Source organism: Bombina bombina, chromosome 11 (genome assembly GCF_027579735.1).
Source record: "Bombina bombina isolate aBomBom1 chromosome 11, aBomBom1.pri, whole genome shotgun sequence".
NCBI classification, from domain to species: Eukaryota; Metazoa; Chordata; class Amphibia; order Anura; family Bombinatoridae; genus Bombina; species Bombina bombina.
The window spans coordinates 181646866-181669929 of NC_069509.1; the positions used below are offsets into that span (position 1 = coordinate 181646866).

At 38.9% G+C, this 23064-nt stretch overlaps 1 protein-coding gene across 1 annotated transcript in view; it reads left to right on the forward strand.

The window, feature by feature from the left end:
• Positions 1-19137, forward strand: part of EMP2 (epithelial membrane protein 2) — an 86394-nt gene extending 67257 nt beyond the window's left edge. The window contains exons 4-5 of the mRNA XM_053694900.1: positions 13056-13202; positions 17398-19137. Of these exons, the coding sequence (XP_053550875.1) occupies positions 13056-13202; positions 17398-17570 (320 nt within the window). The 3' untranslated portion in view covers positions 17571-19137. The remainder of the gene's footprint in view (positions 1-13055; positions 13203-17397) is intronic.
• Positions 19138-23064: the final 3927 nt, after the last annotated feature.

Below are 23064 nucleotides of genomic sequence, written 5' to 3' on the forward strand. Positions count from 1 at the left end.
TTTGTTCTTGGCCAGTCCTGATAAATTTCTTTCTTTCCGGATAGGGTGAGTACACAGCTTCATCATTTACTGTTGGGAATATCACTCCTGGCCAACAGGAGGAGGCAAAGAGCACCACAGCCAAGCTGTTAAGGGATAGTAAACCCCAACATTTTATTTTATGATTCAGATAGAACATACAATTTTAAACTACTTTCCAATTTAATTCTATTATCAAATTTTCTTCATTCTCTTAAAGGGACACTCAGGTTAAATTAAATTTTCAGGATTCAGATACAGCATGTAATTTTAAACAACTTTCCAATTTACTTCCATTAATAAAAATGTGCAGTGTCTTTTATATTTACAATTTTTGAGTCACCAGATCCTACTGAGCATGTGCAAGAATTCACAGACTATACGTATATGCATTTGTGATTGACTGATTGCTATCACATGGTACAAGGGGAGTGGAAATATACATAACTTTGAAATTTGTTATAAAAAAAATCTACTACTCATTTGAAGTTCAGACTAAGTGCTATTGCATTGTCTTATCTTGTATTTGTTGATTATGCAAATCTAATGTGTTGACTGGTCCTTTAACCATTGCTGAAGGGACAGCATTGCACTACTGGCAGCTAGCGGAACACATTGAGTTAGCCAATCACAAGAGACAAATGTGCGCAGGCATCAATTAGCAGCATCTCCCACTAGAGTATGATATGTGCGTATTCATTTTTTAACAAGGGATACCAAGAGAACAAAGCACATTTGAAAATAGAAGTGAATTTAAAAGTGTCTTAAAATTACATGCTCTATCTGAATCATGCAAGTTTAATTTTGACTTTCCTATCCCTTTAAGTATCACTACTCTACCCACAAACCCCAGTCATTCGACAGAAAGTAAATGGAAAAAAAAAAAGAGGAGTAACAAAAGGTGTAGAGGTGCCTTAAGTTTAAACAAAAATAACTCTTGAAATAGAGGGCAGGGCCGTGGACTCGCCATATCCAGAAAGAAAGAAATTTATCAGGTAAGCATAAATTGTTTTATTTCCTAATATATGGTGAGTCCACGGCTTCAACATTTACTGTTGGGAACCAATACCCAAGCTAGAAGACACAGATGAATAGGGAGGGACAAGACAGGCAGGCCTAAACAGAAGGCACCACCGCTTGAAGAACCTTTCTCCCAAAAGAAGCCTCAGCCGGGGCAAAACTATTTAATTTTGTAAAATTTTGAAAAAGTATGCAGGGAAGACCAAGTTGCAGCCTTGCAAATCTGTTCCACAGACGCTTCATTCTTGAAAGCCCAAGAAGAGGAGACAGCCCTAGTGGAGTGAGCTGTAATTCTTAGGAGGCTGCTGTCCAGCAGTCTCATAAGCAAAACAAATTATACTTCTCAACCAAAGAGAAGAAGCAGTAGCTTTCTGACCTTTATGTTTCCCAGAGAAACAAACAGGGCAGAAGACTGGCTGTCAAAAGCCCTTAGTTGCCTGTAAATAAAATTTTAAAGCACGTACAACATCCAAGTTGTGCAATAAACATTCTATGTGAGAAGAAGGATTAGGACATAGAGAAGGAACAACAATTTCCAGTTTAATATTTCTGTCCGAAACCACCTTAGGAAGAAAACCTACCTTAGTATGAAGAACCGCCTTATCGGCATGAAATATAAGATAAGGCAACTCATACTGCAAAGCTCAGAGTTCCGAGACTATCCGAGCAGAAGAGATAGCCATAAGAAACAAAACTTTCCAAGATAAGAACTTAATATCTATGGAATGCAGTGGCTAAAATGGAGCCAGCTTTAACACTTGAAGAACAAGGTTAAGACTCCAAGGAGGAATAACAGACTTAAACTCAGGCCTGATTCTGACTAAGGCTTGACAAAAAGATTGTACATCTGGCACATCCGCCAGATGCTTATGCAGCAAAATAGATAAAGCAGAAATCTGACCCTTCAGAGTACTAACTGACAAGCCCTTCTCCAAAACCTTCTGGAGAAAGGACAAAATTCTAGGAATCCTGACTCTACTCCAAGAGAAGCCCTTGGAATCACACCAATAAAGATATTTACACCATATCTTATGATAAATCTTTCTCGTAACAGGCTTGCAAACCTGAATCATGGTCTCAATGACTGGCTCAGAAAACACACGCTTAGACAGAACTAAGCGTTCAATCTCCAAGCAGTTTCAGATAAACAAGATTTGGATGAAAGAAGAGACCCTGAATCAGCAGGTCCTTTCTCAAAGGCAGTCTTCATGGTGGGAGAGATGACATCTCCACTAGGTCTGCATACCAGATCCTGCAAGGCCACGCAGGCGCTATTAGAATCACAGATGCCCTCTCCTGTTTGATACAATCAATGACTCGTGGAAGGAGAGCAAATGGAGGAAACAGGTATGCCAGCCTGAAGTCCCAAGGAACTGACAGAGCATCTATTAGAGTGGCCTGTGGGTCTCTTGACCTTGACCTGTACTTTGGAAGCTTGGCATTCTGCCGAGACGCCATCAGATCCAACTTCGGCACCCCCCATTCGAGGGTTAAACTGGAGAACACCTCCGGATGGAGTTCCCACTCCCCGGGATGAAAAGTCTGTCTATTCAGGAAATCCACTTCCCATTTGTCTACTCCCGGAATGTGTATGGCAGACAGCAATTGTGAGCCTCCGCCCACTGAATAATCCGTGACACCTCCTTCATGGCTAAGGAATTTAGAGTTCCCCCCTGATGGTTGATGTACGCCACTGAGGTTATGTTGTCCGACTGGAACCTGATAAACTGAGCTAAAGACAACTGAGGCCAAGCCATCAGAGCATTGAAAATCGCTCTCAACTCCAGAATGTTGATATGAAGAGCAGACTCCCCCGAGTCCAAAGTCCCTGTACCTTTAACGAGTCCCAGACTGCTCCCCAGCCCAGAAGGCTGGCGTCCATAGTCACAATCACCTAGGAAGGTCTCTAAAAGAATGTGCCCTGAGACAGATGTTCCTGAGACAACCACCACGGGAGAGAGTCTCTTGTCAACTGGTCTAGATCTATCCTCTGAGACAGGTCCGCATAATCCCCGTTCCATTGGTTGAGCATGCACAACTGTAGAGCTCTCAAATAGAATCAAACAAAGGGAACGATGTCCATGAAAGCCACCATCAGATCGATTACTTCCATACACTGAGCCACCGATGGTCGAGCAGTCGACTGTAGAGAGAGGCAAGAGGAAAGGATTTTGGCTCTTCTGACCTCTGTCAGAAATTTTTTCACTGATAGAGAATCTATTATAGTCCCTAAAAAGACTACCCCTGTAGCTGGAACAAGGGAGCTTTTTTCCAGATTCACTTTCCACCCGTGGGAATGTATACAAGACAATAAGATCTCCATGTGATATCTTGCTTTTTGAAAATATGGTGCCTGAACCAAAAGGTCGTCCAGGTAGGGCGCCACTGCAATTCCCTGGGACTGGATCACTGCCAAGAGAGCCCCCAGAACCTTTTGGAAGAGCCACAAACTAAAAGTGTTTGTCCAGAAAGGCAAATCTCATAAATTTGTGATGATCTTTGTGAATGGGAACATGAAGGTACGCATCCTTTAGGTCTATGGTAGTCATAAACTGACCCTCTTGCACCAAAGAAAGAATGGAGCGGATAGTCTCCATCTTGAAAAACAGAATTTTGAGAAACTCGTTTAGACATTTCATATCTAAAATAGGTCAGAAAGTTCCCTCTCTTTTTGGGAACCACAAACAGATTGGAATAGAAACCTAGACCCTGTTACTGAACTGTATCAATATCTCTCAGGGAAGAAAGATCCTGAACACATTTCAAGAACACCTCTCTTTTTTTAATCTGGTTTACAGATAATCTTGAGAGGTGGAACCTGCCCCTGGGAGGAAAGGTTTTGAATTACAGTTTGTAACCCTGGGATAATATATCCACAGCCCAGGGATCTGGGACATCTCGTATCCAGGCTGGAGAAAATTGAGATAGTCTGCCCCCACTAGATTCGATCCCGGATCAGGGGCAAATCCTTCATGCCGATTTAGAGTCAGCTGTGGGTTTCTTTAATTGCTTCCCCTTGTTTCAAGACTGGGAGGGCTTCCAAGAAGACTTGGCCTGTCCCTGCTTGGAAGAGGAAGGGGAAGACTTTCCTCTGGAATTACGAAAGGAACGAAAATTAATCTGACGTCCTTTTGGCCTAATCTTCTTGTCTTGTGGGAGGAAAGACCCTTTTCAACCCGTAATATCAGAAATAATTTCTGTCAATCCGAGTCTAAACAAGGTCTTACCCTTGTAAGGAATCGCCAGAAGCTTAGACTTAGAGGAGACATCAGCTGACCAAGATTTCAACCACAATGCTCTGCGCACTAGCACAGCAAAACCAGATATTTTGGCTCCCAATTTAATGACATGCAAGGAAGCATCGGTAATAAAGGAATTGGCCAATTTAAGAGCCTTAATCCTATCTTGGATTTCCTCTAAAGGAGTCTCTACCTGAAGAGACTTAGACAAGGCGTTGAACCAATAGGCTGCAGCACTTGTCACAGTGGCAATACACTCTGCAGGTTGCCATTGGAGACCTTGATGAACATACATTTTCTTCAAATAAGCCTCTAGCTTTTTGTCCATTGGATCCTTAAAGGAGGAGCTGTCCTCAATAGGAATAGTAGTTCTCTTAGCCAGTGTAGAAATGGCCCCTTTTACTTTAGGCACCATTTGCCACGACTCCTTAATGGAGTCAGCAACAGGAAACATCTTCTTAAAGACAGGAGACGGGGAAAAGGAATCCTAGGCCTGTCCCATTCCTTTGCTATAATCTCTGTGGCATGGTATGGTACAGGAAAGACCTCCACCGAGGAAGGAACATCAAAGTATTTATTAAGTTTATCAGATTTCCTAGGGTTGGTAATGGTAAGAGAATCTGAGTCATCAAGAGTAGCCAAAACCTCCTTTAACAGTACACGGAGGTGTTCAAGCTTAAATCTTAAGGATACAACTTCAGCATCAGATGAAGGCATTATACTGTCCGAATCTGAGATTTCACCCTCAGAGGCTACCGACGTATCTTCCTCATCAGAAACTGGAACAGAAACCTTGCTATCTGAATCTCTAATTTTCCTCTTGCGTTTTCCCTGTAGCATGGGGATGGCAGCCAATGCCGCAGATACCTGGGCAGCAATCTCTGCTTGCAAATAAACTCCCCCAGGAGAATTAGAGGAACTGCAGGGCACTGCATGTGACGCCATTAAGGCTTGGGACGACTGAGGAGAAAACTGTGGCATTGCCTGCACAGCATCATCCTAAGAGACTGTTGGCTCAAAAACAAAAAGTCTATCTTTATTCTTTAAAGTTCTGTCTATACATGGGTAACAAAAAGGCAAGGGCAACAGAATTGGGTTATCTACACAAATTGGGCATCTGTCCATGGAACCAGCAACCTGTTACTTTAAGAGAACGACAGCAACAACATGCACCCTGTGTCTCTAGCAAGAATAATGGCCCCACAGAAAATCCAAGTAATTAAGCATGTAGATTATGTGACAATTTTAATAATTAGCCCCTCTACACCTCAGTCTTAAGACTGAGGTGCCTACCTGCTCCTTTCGATCGTCAAATGCCTGAACCAGAACAGTAGTGATCTCTGTGAGAGACTCTGGGCTCACTTCTGACAGCGTGTAGCTGAAAATCCACTCTGCTAAGTGAAATAAGTGGTACACCACACCGGTCTGGAAGCTGCGTCTGCACTAAGAGTGCGCACACACTTCAGACCAGAAAAGAAGCCAAAAGGTTATGAAGTCGCTTCCTGTGGCACTAAAAAGCGCAATAGTAATATCGCAACAGATGCGATCACAAAAACCAGAAATGTCTCCCTCATTATATGAATGCCAACCTGTAATGGGTTAGTCTTCCTATCCATAAAGGATGTTAACCCCAGTCTCCAGTCACAATAAAGTGCCTGCCCCTGCCATAAAAAAACAATCCTGTATGCAGGATATAAGTCCCAGAATGTTGTAGCCCTTTCAGAGCTATGAGTTAACCCTCAGCTTTCAGAGTTATAGTTAACGTGACAGCCTCCTTCTGGATCCCAGAAGACAAAAAGGAACTTACCTGCACCTCTAGCTGTCCTGGCAGAAAGACAGCTGCTCTCACGGTATGGAAGGGTGCCGCTCCTTACAGGGACATGTGGAAAAAGAAAGAACAGCGTAAGCCTACTCTGACTTTCTATACCAGGGCAGCAACATGTTAGAAAAACACAGTGGAGCCCACCCCACAAGTTCCTAACTGCTCTAAAACCACCACTGCCCTAGAGAAGAGACTGACGTGGAGTACGGCTAGACCCTTTCGTGAAAAGGAAGATCAGAGTAAACCTACTCAGGCTTCCTAAAATAATAAAATCTTGATTTAAGTGAAAAATCAGACACCGAAACTTCACCTCCTCCATGCACCAAGGCAAAGAGAATGACTGGGGTTTGTGGGTAGAGAAGGGATACTTAAAGGGACAGTCTACAATAGAATTGTTATTGTTTAAAAAGATAGATAATCCCTTTATTACCCATTCCCCAGTTTTGCATAACCAACACAGTTCTCTAAGAACCTTCTTCCAGCCCCCTGATCACATGACTGTGCCTGAACACAGTGTTATCTATATGGCCCACATGAACAAAGTGTTATCTATATGGCCCACATGAACTACCAAGTCTTTTGTTGTGAAAAAGCATGTGATTAGAGGCAGCCCTCAAGGGCTTAGAAATTAGCATATGAGCCTACCTAGGTTTAGTTTCAACAAAGAATACCAAGAGAAAAAAGCAAATTTGATGATAAAAGTAAATTGGAAAGTTGATTAAAATGATATGTCCTATCTGACTAATTAATGAAAGTTTAATTTTGACTAGACTGTCCTTTTAACAGCTTGGCTGTGGTGCTCTTTGCCTCTTCCTGCTGGCCAGGAGTGATATTTTCAGCAGTAAATGATGAAGCCGTGGACTTTCCATATCTTAGGAAAGAAAGCTATCTATATCTATGTATTAAGACTACTATTGCACACACAAAAAACTAAAACATTCTAGATATTATACTACTGTTGCTAAAAACATAATTTATGTAAGAACTTACCTGATAAATTCATTTCTTTCATATTAGCAAGAGTCCATGAGCTAGTGACGTATGGGATATACATTCCTACCAGGAGGGGCAAAGTTTCCCAAACCTCAAAATGCCTATAAATACACCCCTCACCACACCCACAATTCAGTTTAACGAATAGCCAAGAAGTGGGGTGATAAAAAAGTGCGAAAGCATATAAAATAAGGAATTGGAATAATTGTGCTTTATACAAAATCATAACCACCACAAAAAAGGGCGGGCCTCATGGACTCTTGCTAATATGAAAGAAATGAATTTATCAGGTAAGTTCTTACATAAATTATGTTTTCTTTCATGTAATTAGCAAGAGTCCATGAGCTAGTGACGTATGGGATAATGATTACCCAAGATGTGGATCTTTCCACACAAGAGTCACTAGAGAGGGAGGGATAAAATAAAGACAGCCAATTCCTGCTGAAAATAATCCACACCCAAAATAAAGTTTAATGAAAAACAGAAGCAGAAGATTCAAACTGAAACCGCTGCCTGAAGTACTTTTCTACCAAAAACTGCTTCAGAAGAAGAAAATACATCAAAATGGTAGAATTTAGTAAAAGTATGCAAAGAGGACCAAGTTGCTGCTTTGCAAATCTGATCAACCGAAGCTTCATTCCTAAACGCCCAGGAAGTAGAAACTGACCTAGTAGAATGAGCTGTAATCCTCTGAGGAGGAGTTTTACCCGACTCAACATAGGCAAGATGAATTAAAGATTTCAACCAAGATGCCAAAGAAATGGCAGAAGCTTTCTGGCCTTTTCTAGAACCGGAAAAGATAACAAATAGACTAGAAGTCTTTCGGAAAGATTTAGTAGCTTCAACATAATATTTCAAAGCTCTAACAACATCCAAAGAATGCAACGATTTCTCCTTAGAATTCTTAGGATTAGGACATAATGAAGGAACCACAATTTCTCTACTAATGTTGTTGGAATTCACAACTTTAGGTAAAAATTCAAAAGAAGTTCGCAACACCGCCTTATCCTGATGAAAAATCAGAAAAGGAGACTCACAAGAAAGAGCAGATAATTCAGAAACTCTTCTGGCAGAAGAGATGGCCAAAAGGAACAAAACTTTCCAAGAAAGTAATTTAATGTCCAATGAATGCATAGGTTCAAATGGAGGAGCTTGAAGAGCCCCCAGAACCAAATTCAAACTCCAAGGAGGAGAAATTGACTTAATGACAGGCTTTATACGAACCAAAGCTTGTACAAAACAATGAATATCAGGAAGAATAGCAATCTTTCTGTGAAAAAGAACAGAAAGAGCAGAGATTTGTCCTTTCAAGGAACTTGCGGACAAACCCTTATCTAAACCATCCTGAAGAAACTGTAATATTCTCGGTATTCTAAAAGAATGCCAAGAAAAATGATGAGAAAGACACCAAGGAATATAAGTCTTCCAGACTCTATAATATATCTCTCTAGATACAGATTTACGAGCCTGTAACATAGTATTAATCACAGAGTCAGAGAAACCTCTTTGACCAAGAATCAAGCGTTCAATCTCCATACCTTTAAATTTAAGGATTTCAGATCCTGATGGAAAAAAGGACCTTGAGACAGAAGGTCTGGTCTTAACGGAAGAGTCCACGGTTGGCAAGAGGCCATCCGGACAAGATCCGCATACCAAAACCTGTGAGGCCATGCCGGAGCTACCAGCAGAACAAACGAGCATTCCTTCAGAATCTTGGAGATTACTCTTGGAAGAAGAACTAGAGGCGGAAAGATATAGGCAGGATGATACTTCCAAGGAAGTGATAATGCATCCACTGCCTCCGCCTGAGGATCCCGGGATCTGGACAGATACCTGGGAAGTTTCTTGTTTAGATGAGACGCCATCAGATCTATTTCTGGAAGTTCCCACATTTGAACAATCTGAAGAAATACCTCTGGGTGAAGAGACCATTCGCCCGGATGCAACGTTTGGCGACTGAGATAATCCGCTTCCCAATTGTCTATACCTGGGATATGAACCGCAGAGATTAGACAGGAGCTGGATTCCGCCCAAACCAAAATTCGAGATACTTCTTTCATAGCCAGAGGACTGTGAGTCCCTCCTTGATGATTGATGTATGCCACAGTTGTGACATTGTCTGTCTGAAAACAAATGAACGATTCTCTCTTCAGAAGAGGCCAAAAATGAAGAGCTCTGAAAATTGCACGGAGTTCCAAAATATTGATCGGTAATCTCACCTCCTGAGATTCCCAAACTCCTTGTGCCGTCAGAGATCCCCACACAGCTCCCCAACCTGTGAGACTTGCATCTGTTGAAATTACAGTCCAGGTCGGAAGCACAAAAGAAGCCCCCTGAATTAAACGATGGTTATCTGTCCACCACGTCAGAGAATGTCGTACAATCGGTTTTAAAGATATTAATTGAGATATCTTTGTGTAATCCTTGCACCATTGATTCAGCATACAGAGCTGAAGAGGTCGCATGTGAAAACGAGCAAAGGGGATCGCGTCCGATGCAGCAGTCATAAGACCTAGAATTTCCATGCATAAGGCTACCGAAGGGAATGATTGTGACTGAAGGTTTCGACAAGCTGCAATCAATTTTAGACGTCTCTTGTCTGTTAAAGACAGAGTCATGGACACTGAATCTGGAAACCCAGAAAGGTTACCCTTGTCTGAGGAATCAAAGAACTTTTTGGTAAATTGATCCTCCAACCATGATCTTGAAGAAACAACACAAGTCGATTCGTATGAGATTCTGCTAAATGTAAAGACTGAGCAAGTACCAAGATATCGTCCAAATAAGGAAATACCACAATACCCTGTTCTCTGATTACAGACAGAAGGGCACCGAGAACCTTTGAAAAAATTCTTGGAGCTGTAGCTAGGCCAAACGGTAGAGCCACAAACTGGTAATGCTTGTCCAGAAAAGAGAATCTCAGGAACTGATAATGATCTGGATAAATCGGAATATGCAGATATGCATCCTGTAAATCTATTGTGGACATATAATTCCCTTGCTGAACAAAAGGCAAGATAGTCCTTACAGTTACCATCTTGAACGTTGGTATCCTTACATAACGATTCAATATTTTTAGATCCAGAACTGGTCTGAAGGAATTCTCCTTCTTTGGTACAATGAAGAGATTTGAATAAAACCCCATCCCTGTTCCGGAACTGGAACTGGCATAATTACTCCAGCCAACTCTAGATCTGAAACACAATTCAGAAATGCTTGAGCTTTCACTGGATTTACTGGGACACGGGAAAGAAAAAATCTCTTTGCAGGAGGTCTCATCTTGAAACCAATTCTGTACCCTTCTGAAACAATGTTCTGAATCCAAAGATTGTGAACAGAATTGATCCAAATTTCTTTGAAAAAACGTAACCTGCCCCCTACCAGCTGAGCTGGAATGAGGGCCGCACCTTCATGTGGACTTAGAAGCAGGCTTTGCCTTTCTAGCAGGCTTGGATTTATTCCAGACTGGAGATGGTTTCCAAACTGAAACTGCTCCTGAGGATGAAGGATCAGGCTTTTGTTCTTTGTTGAAACGAAAGGAACGAAAACGATTATTAGCCCTGTTTTTACCTTTAGATTTTTTATCCTGTGGTAAAAAAGTTCCTTTCCCACCAGTAACAGTTGAGATAATAGAATCCAACTGAGAACCAAATAATTTGTTGCCCTGGAAAGAAATGGAAAGTAGAGTTGATTTAGAAGCCATATCAGCATTCCAAGTCTTAAGCCATAAAGCTCTTCTAGCTAAAATAGCTAGAGACATAAACCTGACATCAACTCTGATAATATCAAAAATGGCATCACAGATAAAATTATTAGCATGCTGAAGAAGAATAATAATATCATGAGAATCATGATTTGTTACTTGTTGCGCTAAAGTTTCCAACCAAAAAGTTGAAGCTGCAGCAACATCAGCCAATGATATAGCAGGTCTAAGAAGATTACCTGAACACAGATAAGCTTTTCTTAGAAAGGATTCAATTTTCCTATCTAAAGGATCTTTAAACGAAGTACCATCTGACGTAGGAATGGTAGTACGTTTAGCAAGGGTAGAAATAGCCCCATCAACTTTAGGGATTTTGTCCCAAAATTCTAACCTGTCAGACGGTACAGGATATAATTGCTTAAAACGTTTAGAAGGAGTAAATGAATTACCCAATTTATCCCATTCTTTGGAAATTACTGCAGAAATAGCATTAGGAACAGGAAAAACTTCTGGAATAACCACAGGGGATTTAAATACCTTATCTAAACGTTTAGAATTAGTATCAAGAGGACCAGAATCCTCTATTTCTAAAGCAATTAATACTTCTTTAAGTAAAGAACGAATAAATTCCATTTTAAATAAATATGAAGATTTATCAGCATCAATCTCTGAAACAGAATCCTCTGACCAGAAGAGTCATCAGAATCAGAATGATGATGTTCATTTAAAAATTCATCTGTAGGGAGAGAAGTTTTAAAAGATTTTTTACGTTTACTAGAAGGAGAAATAACAGACATAGCCTTCTTGATGGATTCAGAAACAAAATCTCTTATGTTATCAGGAACATTCTGCACCTTAGATGTTGAAGGAACTGCAACAGACAATGGTACTTTACTAAAGGAAATATTATCTGCATTAACAAGTTTGTCATGACAATTAATACAAACAACAGCCGGAGGAATAGCTACCAAAAGTTTACAGCAGATACACTTAGCTTTGGTAGATCCAGCACTAGACAGCGATTTTCCTGTAGTATCTTCTGACTCAGATGCAATGTGAGACATCTTGCAATATGTAAGAGAAAAAACAACATATAAAGCAAAATTGATCAAATTCCTTAAATGACAGTTTCGGGAATGGGAAAAAATGCCAAAGAACAAGCTTCTAGCAACCAGAAGCAATGAAAAATGAGACTAAAATAATGTGGAGACAAAAGCGACGCCCATATTTTTTAGCGCCAAATAAGACGCCCACATTATTTGGCGCCTAAATGCTTTTGGCGCCAAAAATGACGCCACATCCGGAACGCCGACATTTTTGGCGCAAAATAACGTCAAAAAATGACGCAACTTCCGGCGACACGTATGACGCCGGAAACGGAAAAGAATTTTTGCGCCAAAAAAGTCCGCGCCAAGAATGACGCAATAAAATGAAGCATTTTCAGCCCCCGCGAGCCTAACAGCCCACAGGGAAAAAATAGTCAAATTTTTGAAGGTAAGAAAAAATGATTAATTCAAATGCATAATCCCAAATATGAAACTGACTGTCTGAAAATAAGGAATGTTGAACATTCTGAGTCAAGGCAAATAAATGTTTGAATACATATATTTAGAACTTTATAAATAAAGTGCCCAACCATAGCTTAGAGTGTCACAAAAAATAAGACTTACTTACCCCAGGACACTCATCTACATGTTTGTAGAAAGCCAAACCAGTACTGAAACGAGAATCAGCAGAGGTAATGGTATATATAAGAGTATATCGTCGATCTGAAAAGGGAGGTAAGAGATGAATCTCTACGACCGATAACAGAGAACCTATGAAATAGACCCCGTAGAAGGAGATCACTGCATTCAAATAGGCAATACTCTCCTCACATCCCTCTGACATTCACTGCACGCTGAGAGGAAAACCGGGCTCCAACCTGCTGCGGAGCGCATATCAACGTAGAATCTAGCACAAACTTACTTCACCACCTCCATAGGAGGCAAAGTTTGTAAAACTGAATTGTGGGTGTGGTGAGGGGTGTATTTATAGGCATTTTAAGGTTTGGGAAACTTTGCCCCTCCTGGTAGGAATGTATATCCCATACGTCACTAGCTCATGGACTCTTGCTAATTACATGAAAGAAAAACAAAATATAATAAAACTAGATATTAGGTTACAATTACTATTCCAGGGACGGCTTGCTAACAAAAGATATAAAAGATTGATTCATCTGTTTACATGATAAAAAATACAGAATTATTTTTTTTCTCAGCATTTCAAGCCATTCAGACTATCCAAGCAACGATGATCTTGGCTACAATCCTCTGCTGTATCGGACTTTTTAGCTTCGTCCTTCAGCTTTTCCGCCTCAAGAAAGGAGAGAGATTTGTGCTCACTGCCATTATCCAGATGTTATCATGTAAGTAATTATTTTGTGAGATTTGTTAGAGATATCCGGATCATGGGGGCACTGGATATTTTCTTTGTGTTCCTCCTCTGAGACACACAGTCATTCTAGTACTATAAAAAGTTTAGTTATGTGTAGTTAAAAAAAATCTTTTAAATATACATTCATTATTATTTTTTCCCTTTTCATGTATTAGACTATGAACGTTGTGGGCTTTATAATTCCCCTAAATTTCTAGAAAGTAACTGGCACGGACTGAGGATAGTTAGTGACAGTTATAAAAATAGCTAATAAAGTAACCTTTACATTGCTGCACACACAGCCATTGTTTGCACAATTCAGTTTCTCCACTATTTCTCTCCCTAATTGTCCTCAGAAGAAGAGATTAAATTATGGAAACCTAGGTTTCAACATGGCGGCACATATTACTTCATATAAACTAAAACTTTACACTTAATTTTTCAATAACTATATAACTAATATCATTACAGAAAACATTCTCAGGCTATTGTTTGCTATGAATACATTTTTATATCTAGCATAGAAAAGAGCTAAGTTTAAACAATTGATAAAAACAGAGGAAAATTTGACAACAGAAGTTAATTGTATTCTATCTGAATCGTGAACGTTTAAAGGGCCATGATAACCAAATGTTGAAGCACTCGAAAGTGATGCAGCTTAACTGTAAAGCACTGACTAGAAAACATCCCCTATAGAGGCTAAGAATGGCTTCCTTTATTAGATTTTTATGCCAGCACAATAACAGGATCGTCACCTAGTCTTCAGTCTTCTTAAACTAGCTCTGAAGAAGAGGATAACCAAAGCAGAGGGAAAAAACAACTGCGCCATAGTGAAAAAGCGCACTAGTTACGCTGCGCTGTGGGCACAATACTTATAAAATAAAATACCAAAAGTCCGTAGGGCGCTCTAGCCCTAAAATATACCCCACATAATATCTAGCAGAGATTTAACACAATGGCACAAAGTTACTAAGCCCAATAACATGTCTCACTCTCATAGCCAGCCTCATATCATAAAGGGGATACAATAACCCCTTAAAGGGACACTGAACCCAATTTTTTACTCTCATGATTCAGATAGAGCAGCAATTTTAAGTAACTTTCTCATTTATTCCTATTATTTTTTCTTTGTTCTCTTGCTATCTTTATTTGAAAAGGCAGGAATGAAAGCTTTGGAGCCGGCCTATTTTTTGTTCAGTACCCTGGATAGGGCTTGCTGATTGGTGGCTGCATTTAGCCATCCAATCAGCAAGCACAACCCAGGTTCTCAACCTAAAATGGGCTGGCTCCAAAACTTTTATTCCTGCTTTATCAAATAAAGATAGCAAGAGAACGAAGAAAATTTATAACAGAAGTAAATTAGAAAGCTGCTTAAAATTGCATGCTCTATCTGAATCATGAGAGAAAAAAAATTGGGTTTAGTGTCCCTTTAACCTCCTTTGCAGATCCAGTGCCCTGACAGTGCTGCACTTAATATATCCCAATTAAAGAGATAGTTAAGTCCAAATTTTTGTGCACTGAGGGATTAACCTCAAAAGTGCTGAATCCCTCTAACCTAGAAGGGTTGTGGATCCAGCTGCAGTGCAGGAAACAGCATCTCAGGTATGAGACTCAGCCGACCTCTGACAGGGACCTGTAGAAAAAGAAAATTAGAGTAACCAACTGTGGTTTTCTATATAGGGGTAGCATACATGTTGGAAGGTAAGCAAGGACTACCTTGCCGTCTTCCAACTGCTAAAAGCCACCATTACTCTTACTACAGAGGATTGCATGGACACAGCATAGCCCCAATCCTTGCTTGCCCATTAAAGGATTAATTATCTTCAGACACCATCTTCGCACTTCCTCCTGATGTACATGGCAAAGAATTACTAGGGGTTTATGGGAAGTAGGAGTGATACTTAACAGCTTTGCTGGGGTGTTCTTTGCCTCCTCCTGGTGGCCAGGGGATGAATTCCCACTAGTAATTAGAATGGATCCATGGACTCTCCATGCAATTGGAAAGAAAAGGAAGATATTTACCTCAAAGTATTCACACCCCACTGTAAAGAGACTTTAAAGGGACAGTCAATACCAGAATTTTTGTTGTTTTAAAAGATAATCTCTTAATTACCCATTCCCCAGTTTTGGATAACCAACACAGTTATAATAATACACATTTTACCTCTGTAATTACCTTGTATCTAAGCCTCTAAGTTCTTTTGACAGACTTGCATTTTAGCCAATTAGTGCTCACTCCTCGGTAAATCACGTGCATGAGCTCAATGTTATCTATATGAAATACGTGAACTTATGCCCTCTAGTGGTGAAAAACTGTCAAAATGCATTTAGATTAGAGGCGGCCTTCAAGGTCTAAGAAATTAGCATATGAACCTCCTAGGTTTAGTTTCAACTAAGAATACCAAGAGAACAAAGCAAAATTGGTGATAAAAGTAATTTGGAAAGTTGTTTAAAATTACATGCCCTATTTGGATCATGAAAGTTTTTTTGGACTTGACTGTCCCTTTAAGCAGCCAATCAGGATGCTAGTCTGAGGACTTGCACGGGAGTGTGCATCTGGCATCTACAGGCACAGTCATGTTATTTTCCTATTCAGTTTAAGGAAGTTTACAATGACATTTCACAAGATCACAGCAAAGCAAAGCATGACCTCAGCACTGATGCTGGTTGGCTATTTTTTAACTTGCAGCTGAAGTATAGCTGTTCATAGAGCACTTGCTCTGGTGAGCTGAAGAAATTGAGGTAAAATATTTTCCTTTTTTACATAGAGATAGTCAGGTGATCTTTTAATGTCAGATTTTTCAGTTATAATTCATCACTTTCATGTGATTTAGCATATAAGTATTAGACCCATTTAAAGGGACATAAAAGTGCAAAAGGAAAATACTCTATTAGATCTTTTTTATTTTTGCACTATTGCTTGAATATAACTGTGCTTAACCCCTGCAAAGTAATTAAACACGTAGTCCAGCTCCAGAGCAACATTGAGCAATTGGGAGCTAGCATGTCTGGGGAGCCAATGACAAGTCACCAATCGGCAGCTAGCTCCCAGTAGCGCATTACCGCTATTGAGCATACCTAGATATGCTTTTCAACAATGGATACCAAGAGAAATAAGTAAATGTGATAACAGAAGTGAATATATCTTAAAATGAAATGCTCTTTTTAAGACGTTGGAATAAAGTTTCACATTTATGTCATTTTTGAGTGCACCTGTGTTTAATTGTTTATGTTTTAGAGGCTTTGTTCCGCCGCAGCAGTCTGCAACCCTGCTGTATGGTGGTTATATACTATATATTGCAAGTAATCCGTGTATGTTCAGCAGCAATTGCCTCTTCTGATTTGTGTAGCCAGCAGCTAGCTCCAGTAGTGCATTTCTGCCCCCTGAGCATACCTAGGTATGCTTTTACCTCTGTGGGCGTGTTCATATGAACTGTGAACAATATAATTTAAGAATTTAAATGTATGTCCTAAAGACAGAAAATCCAACCATCAATTCATTATTGCGCTACATGTTGTGTCATAATTATTTGTCAATCAAAAGTCACTGCTATGTCAAATATCTCATTTCCTGTGTGTCCCTTTAAGCGTACATTGGAAATTCTCCACAACAGGATTAACTCCTATTTGGTCTCACAGTCCTCTGGTTTTCTCTCAAATGTTTGACAGAGTTGAGTTGTTTTTGCAGGTCCCCTCAGGACATTGCAGTGAAATGCGTTAGGTCACTTTACTCTCAACATGGGAGACAGATTGCAGTGTACTTGAAACACGGCAGTGTTTTTACACACGCACACTGGGGATTAACCCCTTGCTGTTTCATGGTCTTCTTAAGACAATATTCCTTAAAAGCATAATGATGAGCACCGGAACCACAGCCAGATTAAGACTGGGTTAAAACATAACCTTTATTAAATATCTTTTAAAACATTACTGCACATAAGTGGCACTAATAAAAATCCACACCCAGGGAAACCCATCTGTCTGCTAACAACAGCTGACGTGTTTTGGCTGGGGCCTCATAACATTTTCAACAAAGGATGCCAAGAGAAATAAGTAATTTGATAAAATGAATAAAAGTGTCTTAAAATGGCATGCTGTATCTGATTAAAGTCCTTTTTAGACAAGAAGTAGGAATTTCAATTGCTTTTTTAATAAATATTTTAATAATCAATTTTCTTCCCCCCTAGGCCTCTCTGTTGTGATTGCGGCTTCAGTCTACACAGCTTTACATGAAGAATTTCACAAGGATCTTGCTCTTCCCAATGGCCGATACGGATACTCATTCATCCTTGCTTGGATAGCTTTCGCATTTACGCTTAGCAACAGCATCATGTACTTAATACTGAGAAAACGCAAATAAACCAATAGTAGCAGATAGTTATTTTGTATCACTACAAAAACCAAAATCCAGATAATCAATGTGTATATAATCATTTTAATATGGTTTTGTAGTACTGTTTCTTAAAATAAAAAAACTGTATTGTTCTTAGTATCCACACTAAAGACTTTGATACATTGTCCTGGAGCATTTAACTCGGAAAGGGTTAATGTAAAGGAAAATTATTGTACTACAAGTATGATGTTTTACAACTTGAACTTTTTATTTGTATTTTATATAAATATATTTTTTTGTTTTTAGAATTAGCATTAACAAAAATGAATTTAACAGATCTGTATGCGAGTTATTTTTTCAGACTGATAAAGTTGCATTTTATATACTAGAATGAAATGCGGGACCAAAATGATTATTCTTTTTTTTTTGTTTTTCAATCTGAATTTAACTGTAATTATAAATTCTCTTTGATATATTTAAGTAAATATTTTTCTGCCAGTCGTTTAAATTTAAAGGGATATTCTGATACCAATAGTATTTGCTCCAATGCATCGGAGCATGTAATGTTTGCATTACTGACCCTAGCTTACACATGAGTTAAACACATAGGTCAAGTTGCCCTCAGCAGCTGCAAGCCTTGTAACTCCTCTGTAGGAATCTGCTATAGAGTCAATCAGGAGCGACATTCACATGGCCTTCCAATCATCTTTGATTTCCTGCTTGGGGCAGGAGTTTTCCTACAAATGCTTTAACGTCATTTTTTTGCTTCAGAATGTCCCTTTAAACTCGCTTGTTATACATTAAAGGGGCATTCATATTCTATCTAAAAGGAAGCTACAATACTACGATTTTTTACTATTTTCATTGTTTTATAGAATTATAAGGCTTCAGTGTTAACCCCTTAGAAATAAACAAGCTGGAAGGTACAGGCTCTTCTGCCGCTAGCAGGGGGTGTCAATCAAAGATCTTATTTGATCGTGTTGATTTCACGCAATCTCTGTCCGCCTCTTCAGAGCAGACAGACAGGTTATGGAGCAGCGTTCTTTAGACTGCCCATACGGAGCTTGATCAATGGGCCCCTATATTACTGACACAGTAGCCAGCAGTTTTTACTAGTGGGAACTAATGTTTTGTTTTTTCTTCAGATAATATGCTCTTTAAAGTGACATAACATTTTTACTATATATACTTAATTTTATGAGAATTTCAAATTTGAGTTCAATGTCTCTTTAATTTTTTTATATTATGACTCTTTAATCAAAAGGGAAATCTTTGGTATTGGGAATCGGTTATATAAGAAAGCCAAAAATAGAGGAATTTCAGTAATATCCTAAAAACGTAAGAGTCAGATGCCAACGTTACATATACTGGCGACACATTTCCTTTGTCACATTGTTTTTATACCCACTGCTAGTCAGGACTGGATCATGTCACGGGTGCATGCCCATACCTGTATTCAGTTATGTGTAATAAGAGTGACAGAAGAGTCCGGAATGAATTTAAATTAAATCTGCAGTTTGCTTATAATTTGTGCCATTGTTAGAAAAGTCATAAGTAAGCTTTGTATAAAAGAAATGACTCCTTTTAACACAAACGGATGCTTCACGCGTTTTTCTTTAAAATCATTGTTTGTGTACGTCTCGCTGCTTATCTTTAACGTGTGTGTAAGTGGTTAACGTTTTATTATGTTCTAGTTTGCAAAGATATAGGAATATGCTGTATAAAAGTTACAAAAACTAGATATTACTTTTAAAGACAAAACACATTTGTTCATGTTGTTACTTAAATTTTTTCCCCAACAGTTATTGGAATCCAAATTAAATAAGTATTGTATTATATGTTTGTAAATGCAGAATTAAAAAAAATCTGTTAAGTAAACACATGTGGTGCATTTGAAAACTACAGTGCTTGCTTTGACATTTTCAGTGACCTTTCATTAAATTTATTTAAAGGGATGAGATTCTCATGGCAAACCTGCAAGTCTATAAAAAAAAAACAATGTACATTTCTAGGAACATTAACCTTTTAGTCTTATTAAAAGATGGCGGTTTGTGCTAAATCTGGAATGGATCCATTACAGTATTTTTTTTTAATAATTAATTTTAGTTGAATAATTGCTCTTCACAAAAAAAACCCCAACATTTTGTACATTTGCTTCAATGAATGCACTGAGATGCAATGGAATTATTTTGTTTAACCCCTTTGCTACCGGGACTTGCCCAAAATACCAGAGAATTGTTAGCATTTTTGCTATCACTCCATTTGTTTTTTTTTTCCTCTCATTTACCTGTCAGAGTATGCATGACTAAAGGGTTAATCCCCGAAACTTCGCTTGTTTTAATGGGTCTATAATAAAGACATACGTTTATATGAATTGAAGTGCTGGTGACATTGTGTACATTTACCTGTCAGAACTATATATATATATATATATTTTTTCGAAGTAGACAACCCAAGCGTCCCAAGGTATTGATCTTGGCCCATTTTGTGTTTCTCACTGAAATTATTTACAAACAGCTTGTGCAATTAAGGCACAAATGATCGTAAAAGCTTCTCTGGGATCCCCTTTGTTCAGAAATAGCAGACTTATATGGCTTTGCCATTGCTTTTTGTTAATTAGAAGGCCATTAAATGGCGTTGCGCATCACACCAAACTTCTATTATTACCTACAGTGAAGGGGTTAATAATGTAGCTTGCAAGGTTAATTTTAGGTTTACTGTAAAGATTACCCCCCACCCCCTGATCCCTCCCAAACAACCAGTCTGCAGTTTAGATTTGTTTAATAATAATTATATAGATCTATCCCTATCTCCCCCCCCCCGTGGTCTAGTGATCCTCCTCAACCCTCCCACCTCCCTGATCCCTCCCTCTCCTACTACTTGCAGACATATTTAGTACTGGCAGCTGTCTGCTAGTACCTATGTAACACTTTTTTTGTATATATATTTTCGTCAGTATCTTTAAATTCTGCTGGTGCATTCATTTGTATATTCGTTTTCCTTTCGTAACAAAACAAATGCACATCCCTGGCAATTATTCTGAATTTTAAATGAACATAAGATTTATTTATTTTTTTTCCTGAAAAATTTTAAAATTTACTTCAATTTTCCAGGCCCCATATCATGTGACAGCCATCAGCCAATCACAGACTCATATCTATACACTGAACCTGTGCACATGCTCAGTAGTAGCTGGTACCTCAGAAAGTGTGTATATAAAAGACTGAACACAATTTGATAATGAAAGTAAATTGAAAAGTTTTTTTTTTAATTACATGCTCTATCTGAATTGTCCCATTTAACTTACTATTTAGAATGCCATTAATAAATAACGTGACTCTACAGAACCAAATAATTAGAGTAACAAACTGTCACAACGGTAATAAATTAATTAAACAGTGACACCAAATGCTAAATCTATAATAGAAATTTTTGGTGCACTTACTCTATATTGGAGGTAAACATTTAAATGGATATGAAACAAACTTTTTTTGTGTGTGATTCAGACAGAAAATACAATTTTTAAAAAGTTTCCAATTTACTTCTATTATCAAACTTGCTTTGCTCCCAAGATATTCGGTGTTGGAGAGATACCTAGTTAGACATATGGAGCACTACATGGCAGGAAATAGTGCTGCCCTCTAGTGCTCTTGCTAATGAATAACATTATTGTAAAACTGCTGCCCTCTAGTGCTCTTGCTAATGAATAACATTATTGCAAAACTGCTGCCCTCTAGTGCTCTTGCTAATGAATAACATTGTAAAACTGCTGCCCTCTAGTGCTCTTGCTAATGAATAACATTATTGTAAAACTGCTGCCCTCTAGTGCTCTTGCTAATGAATAACATTATTGTAAAACTGCTGCCCTCTAGTGCTCTTGCTAATGAATAACATTATTGCAAAACTGCTGCCCTCTAGTGCTCTTGCTAATGAATAACATTGTAAAACTGCTGCCCTCTAGGTTTCTTGCTAATGAATAACATTATTGTAAAACTGCTGCCCTCTAGTGCTCTTGCAAATGAATAACATTGTAAAACTGCTGCCATATAGAAATGGTCCAGCTCCTAAGCTTAATTAAAAATTAATGAAGTTAATTAGAAAGTTGTTTAAAATTGCTGCTCTATCTGAAACTTAAAAGAAAAAAAAAAAACATAAATTTATGCATACCTGATAAATTTATTTCTCTTGTGATGTATCGAGTCCACGGATTCATCCTTACTGGTTGGATATTCTCCTTCCCAACAGGAAGTGGCAAAGAGAGCACCCACAGCAGAGCTGTCTATATAGCTCCCCCCTTAGCTCCACCCCCCCAGTCATTCGACCGAAGGCTAGGAAGAAAAAGGAGAAACTATAGGGTGTAGTCGTGACTGAAAGTTTTAAAAATATATATGCCTGTCTTAAAAAACAGGGCGGGCCATGGACTCGATACATCACAAGAGAAATACATTTATCAGGTAAGCATAAATTATGTTTTCTCTTGTAAGATGTATCAAGTCCACGGATTCATCCTTACTTGTGGGATACCAATACCAAAGCTTTAGGACACGGATGAAGGGAGGGACAAGACAGGTCCCTTAAATGGAAGGCACCACTGCTTGTAGAACCTTTCTCCCAAAAATAGCCTCCGAAGAAGCAAAAGTATTGAATTTGGAAAATTTGGAAAAAGTATGAAGCGAAGACCAAGTCGCCGTCTTACAAATCTGTTCAACAGAAGCCTCATTCTTAAAAGCCCATGTGGAAGCCACAGCTCTAGTAGAATGAGCAGTAATTCTTTCAGGAGGCGGCTGTCCAGCAGTCTCATAGGCCAAACGGATGATGCTTTTAAGCCAAAAGGAAAGAGGGAGCCGTAGCCCTTTGACCTCTCCGTTTACCAGAATAAACAATGAAGATGTTTGACGGAAATCTTTAGTTGCTTGTAAGTAGAACTTTGTTACACAATCTTGATGTGGTTCGTGCTTTAAATGTTAATTCTTTGATGAAGGATTAGGACACACAGAAGGAACAACAATCTCTTGATTGATATTCTTATTAGAAACAACCTTAGGAAGAAACCCAGGTTTGGTACGCAAAACCACCTTATCTGCATGGAAAACAAGGTAAGGGGAATCACATTGTAAAATAGATAGCCCAGAAACTCTTCGAGCCAAAGAGATAGCTACTAAAAACAAAACTTTCCAAGATAGAAGCTTAATATCTATGGAATGCATAGGTTCAAACGGAACCCCTTGAAGAACTTTAAGAACTAAGTTTAGGCTCCATGGCGGAGCAACAGGTTTAAATACAGGCTTGATTCTGACCAAAGCCTGACTAAATGCTTTAACGTCTGGGACATCTGCCAGACGTTTGTGAAGTAGAATAGACAAAGCAGATATTTGTCCTTTTAGAGAACTAGCAGATAATCCCTTCTCCAAACCTTCTTGGAGAAAAGATAATATTCTAGAAATCCTAATCTTACTCCACGAGTAACCTTTGGATTCACACCAATAAAGATATTTGCGCCAAATCTTTCTTCTAGCCTGAA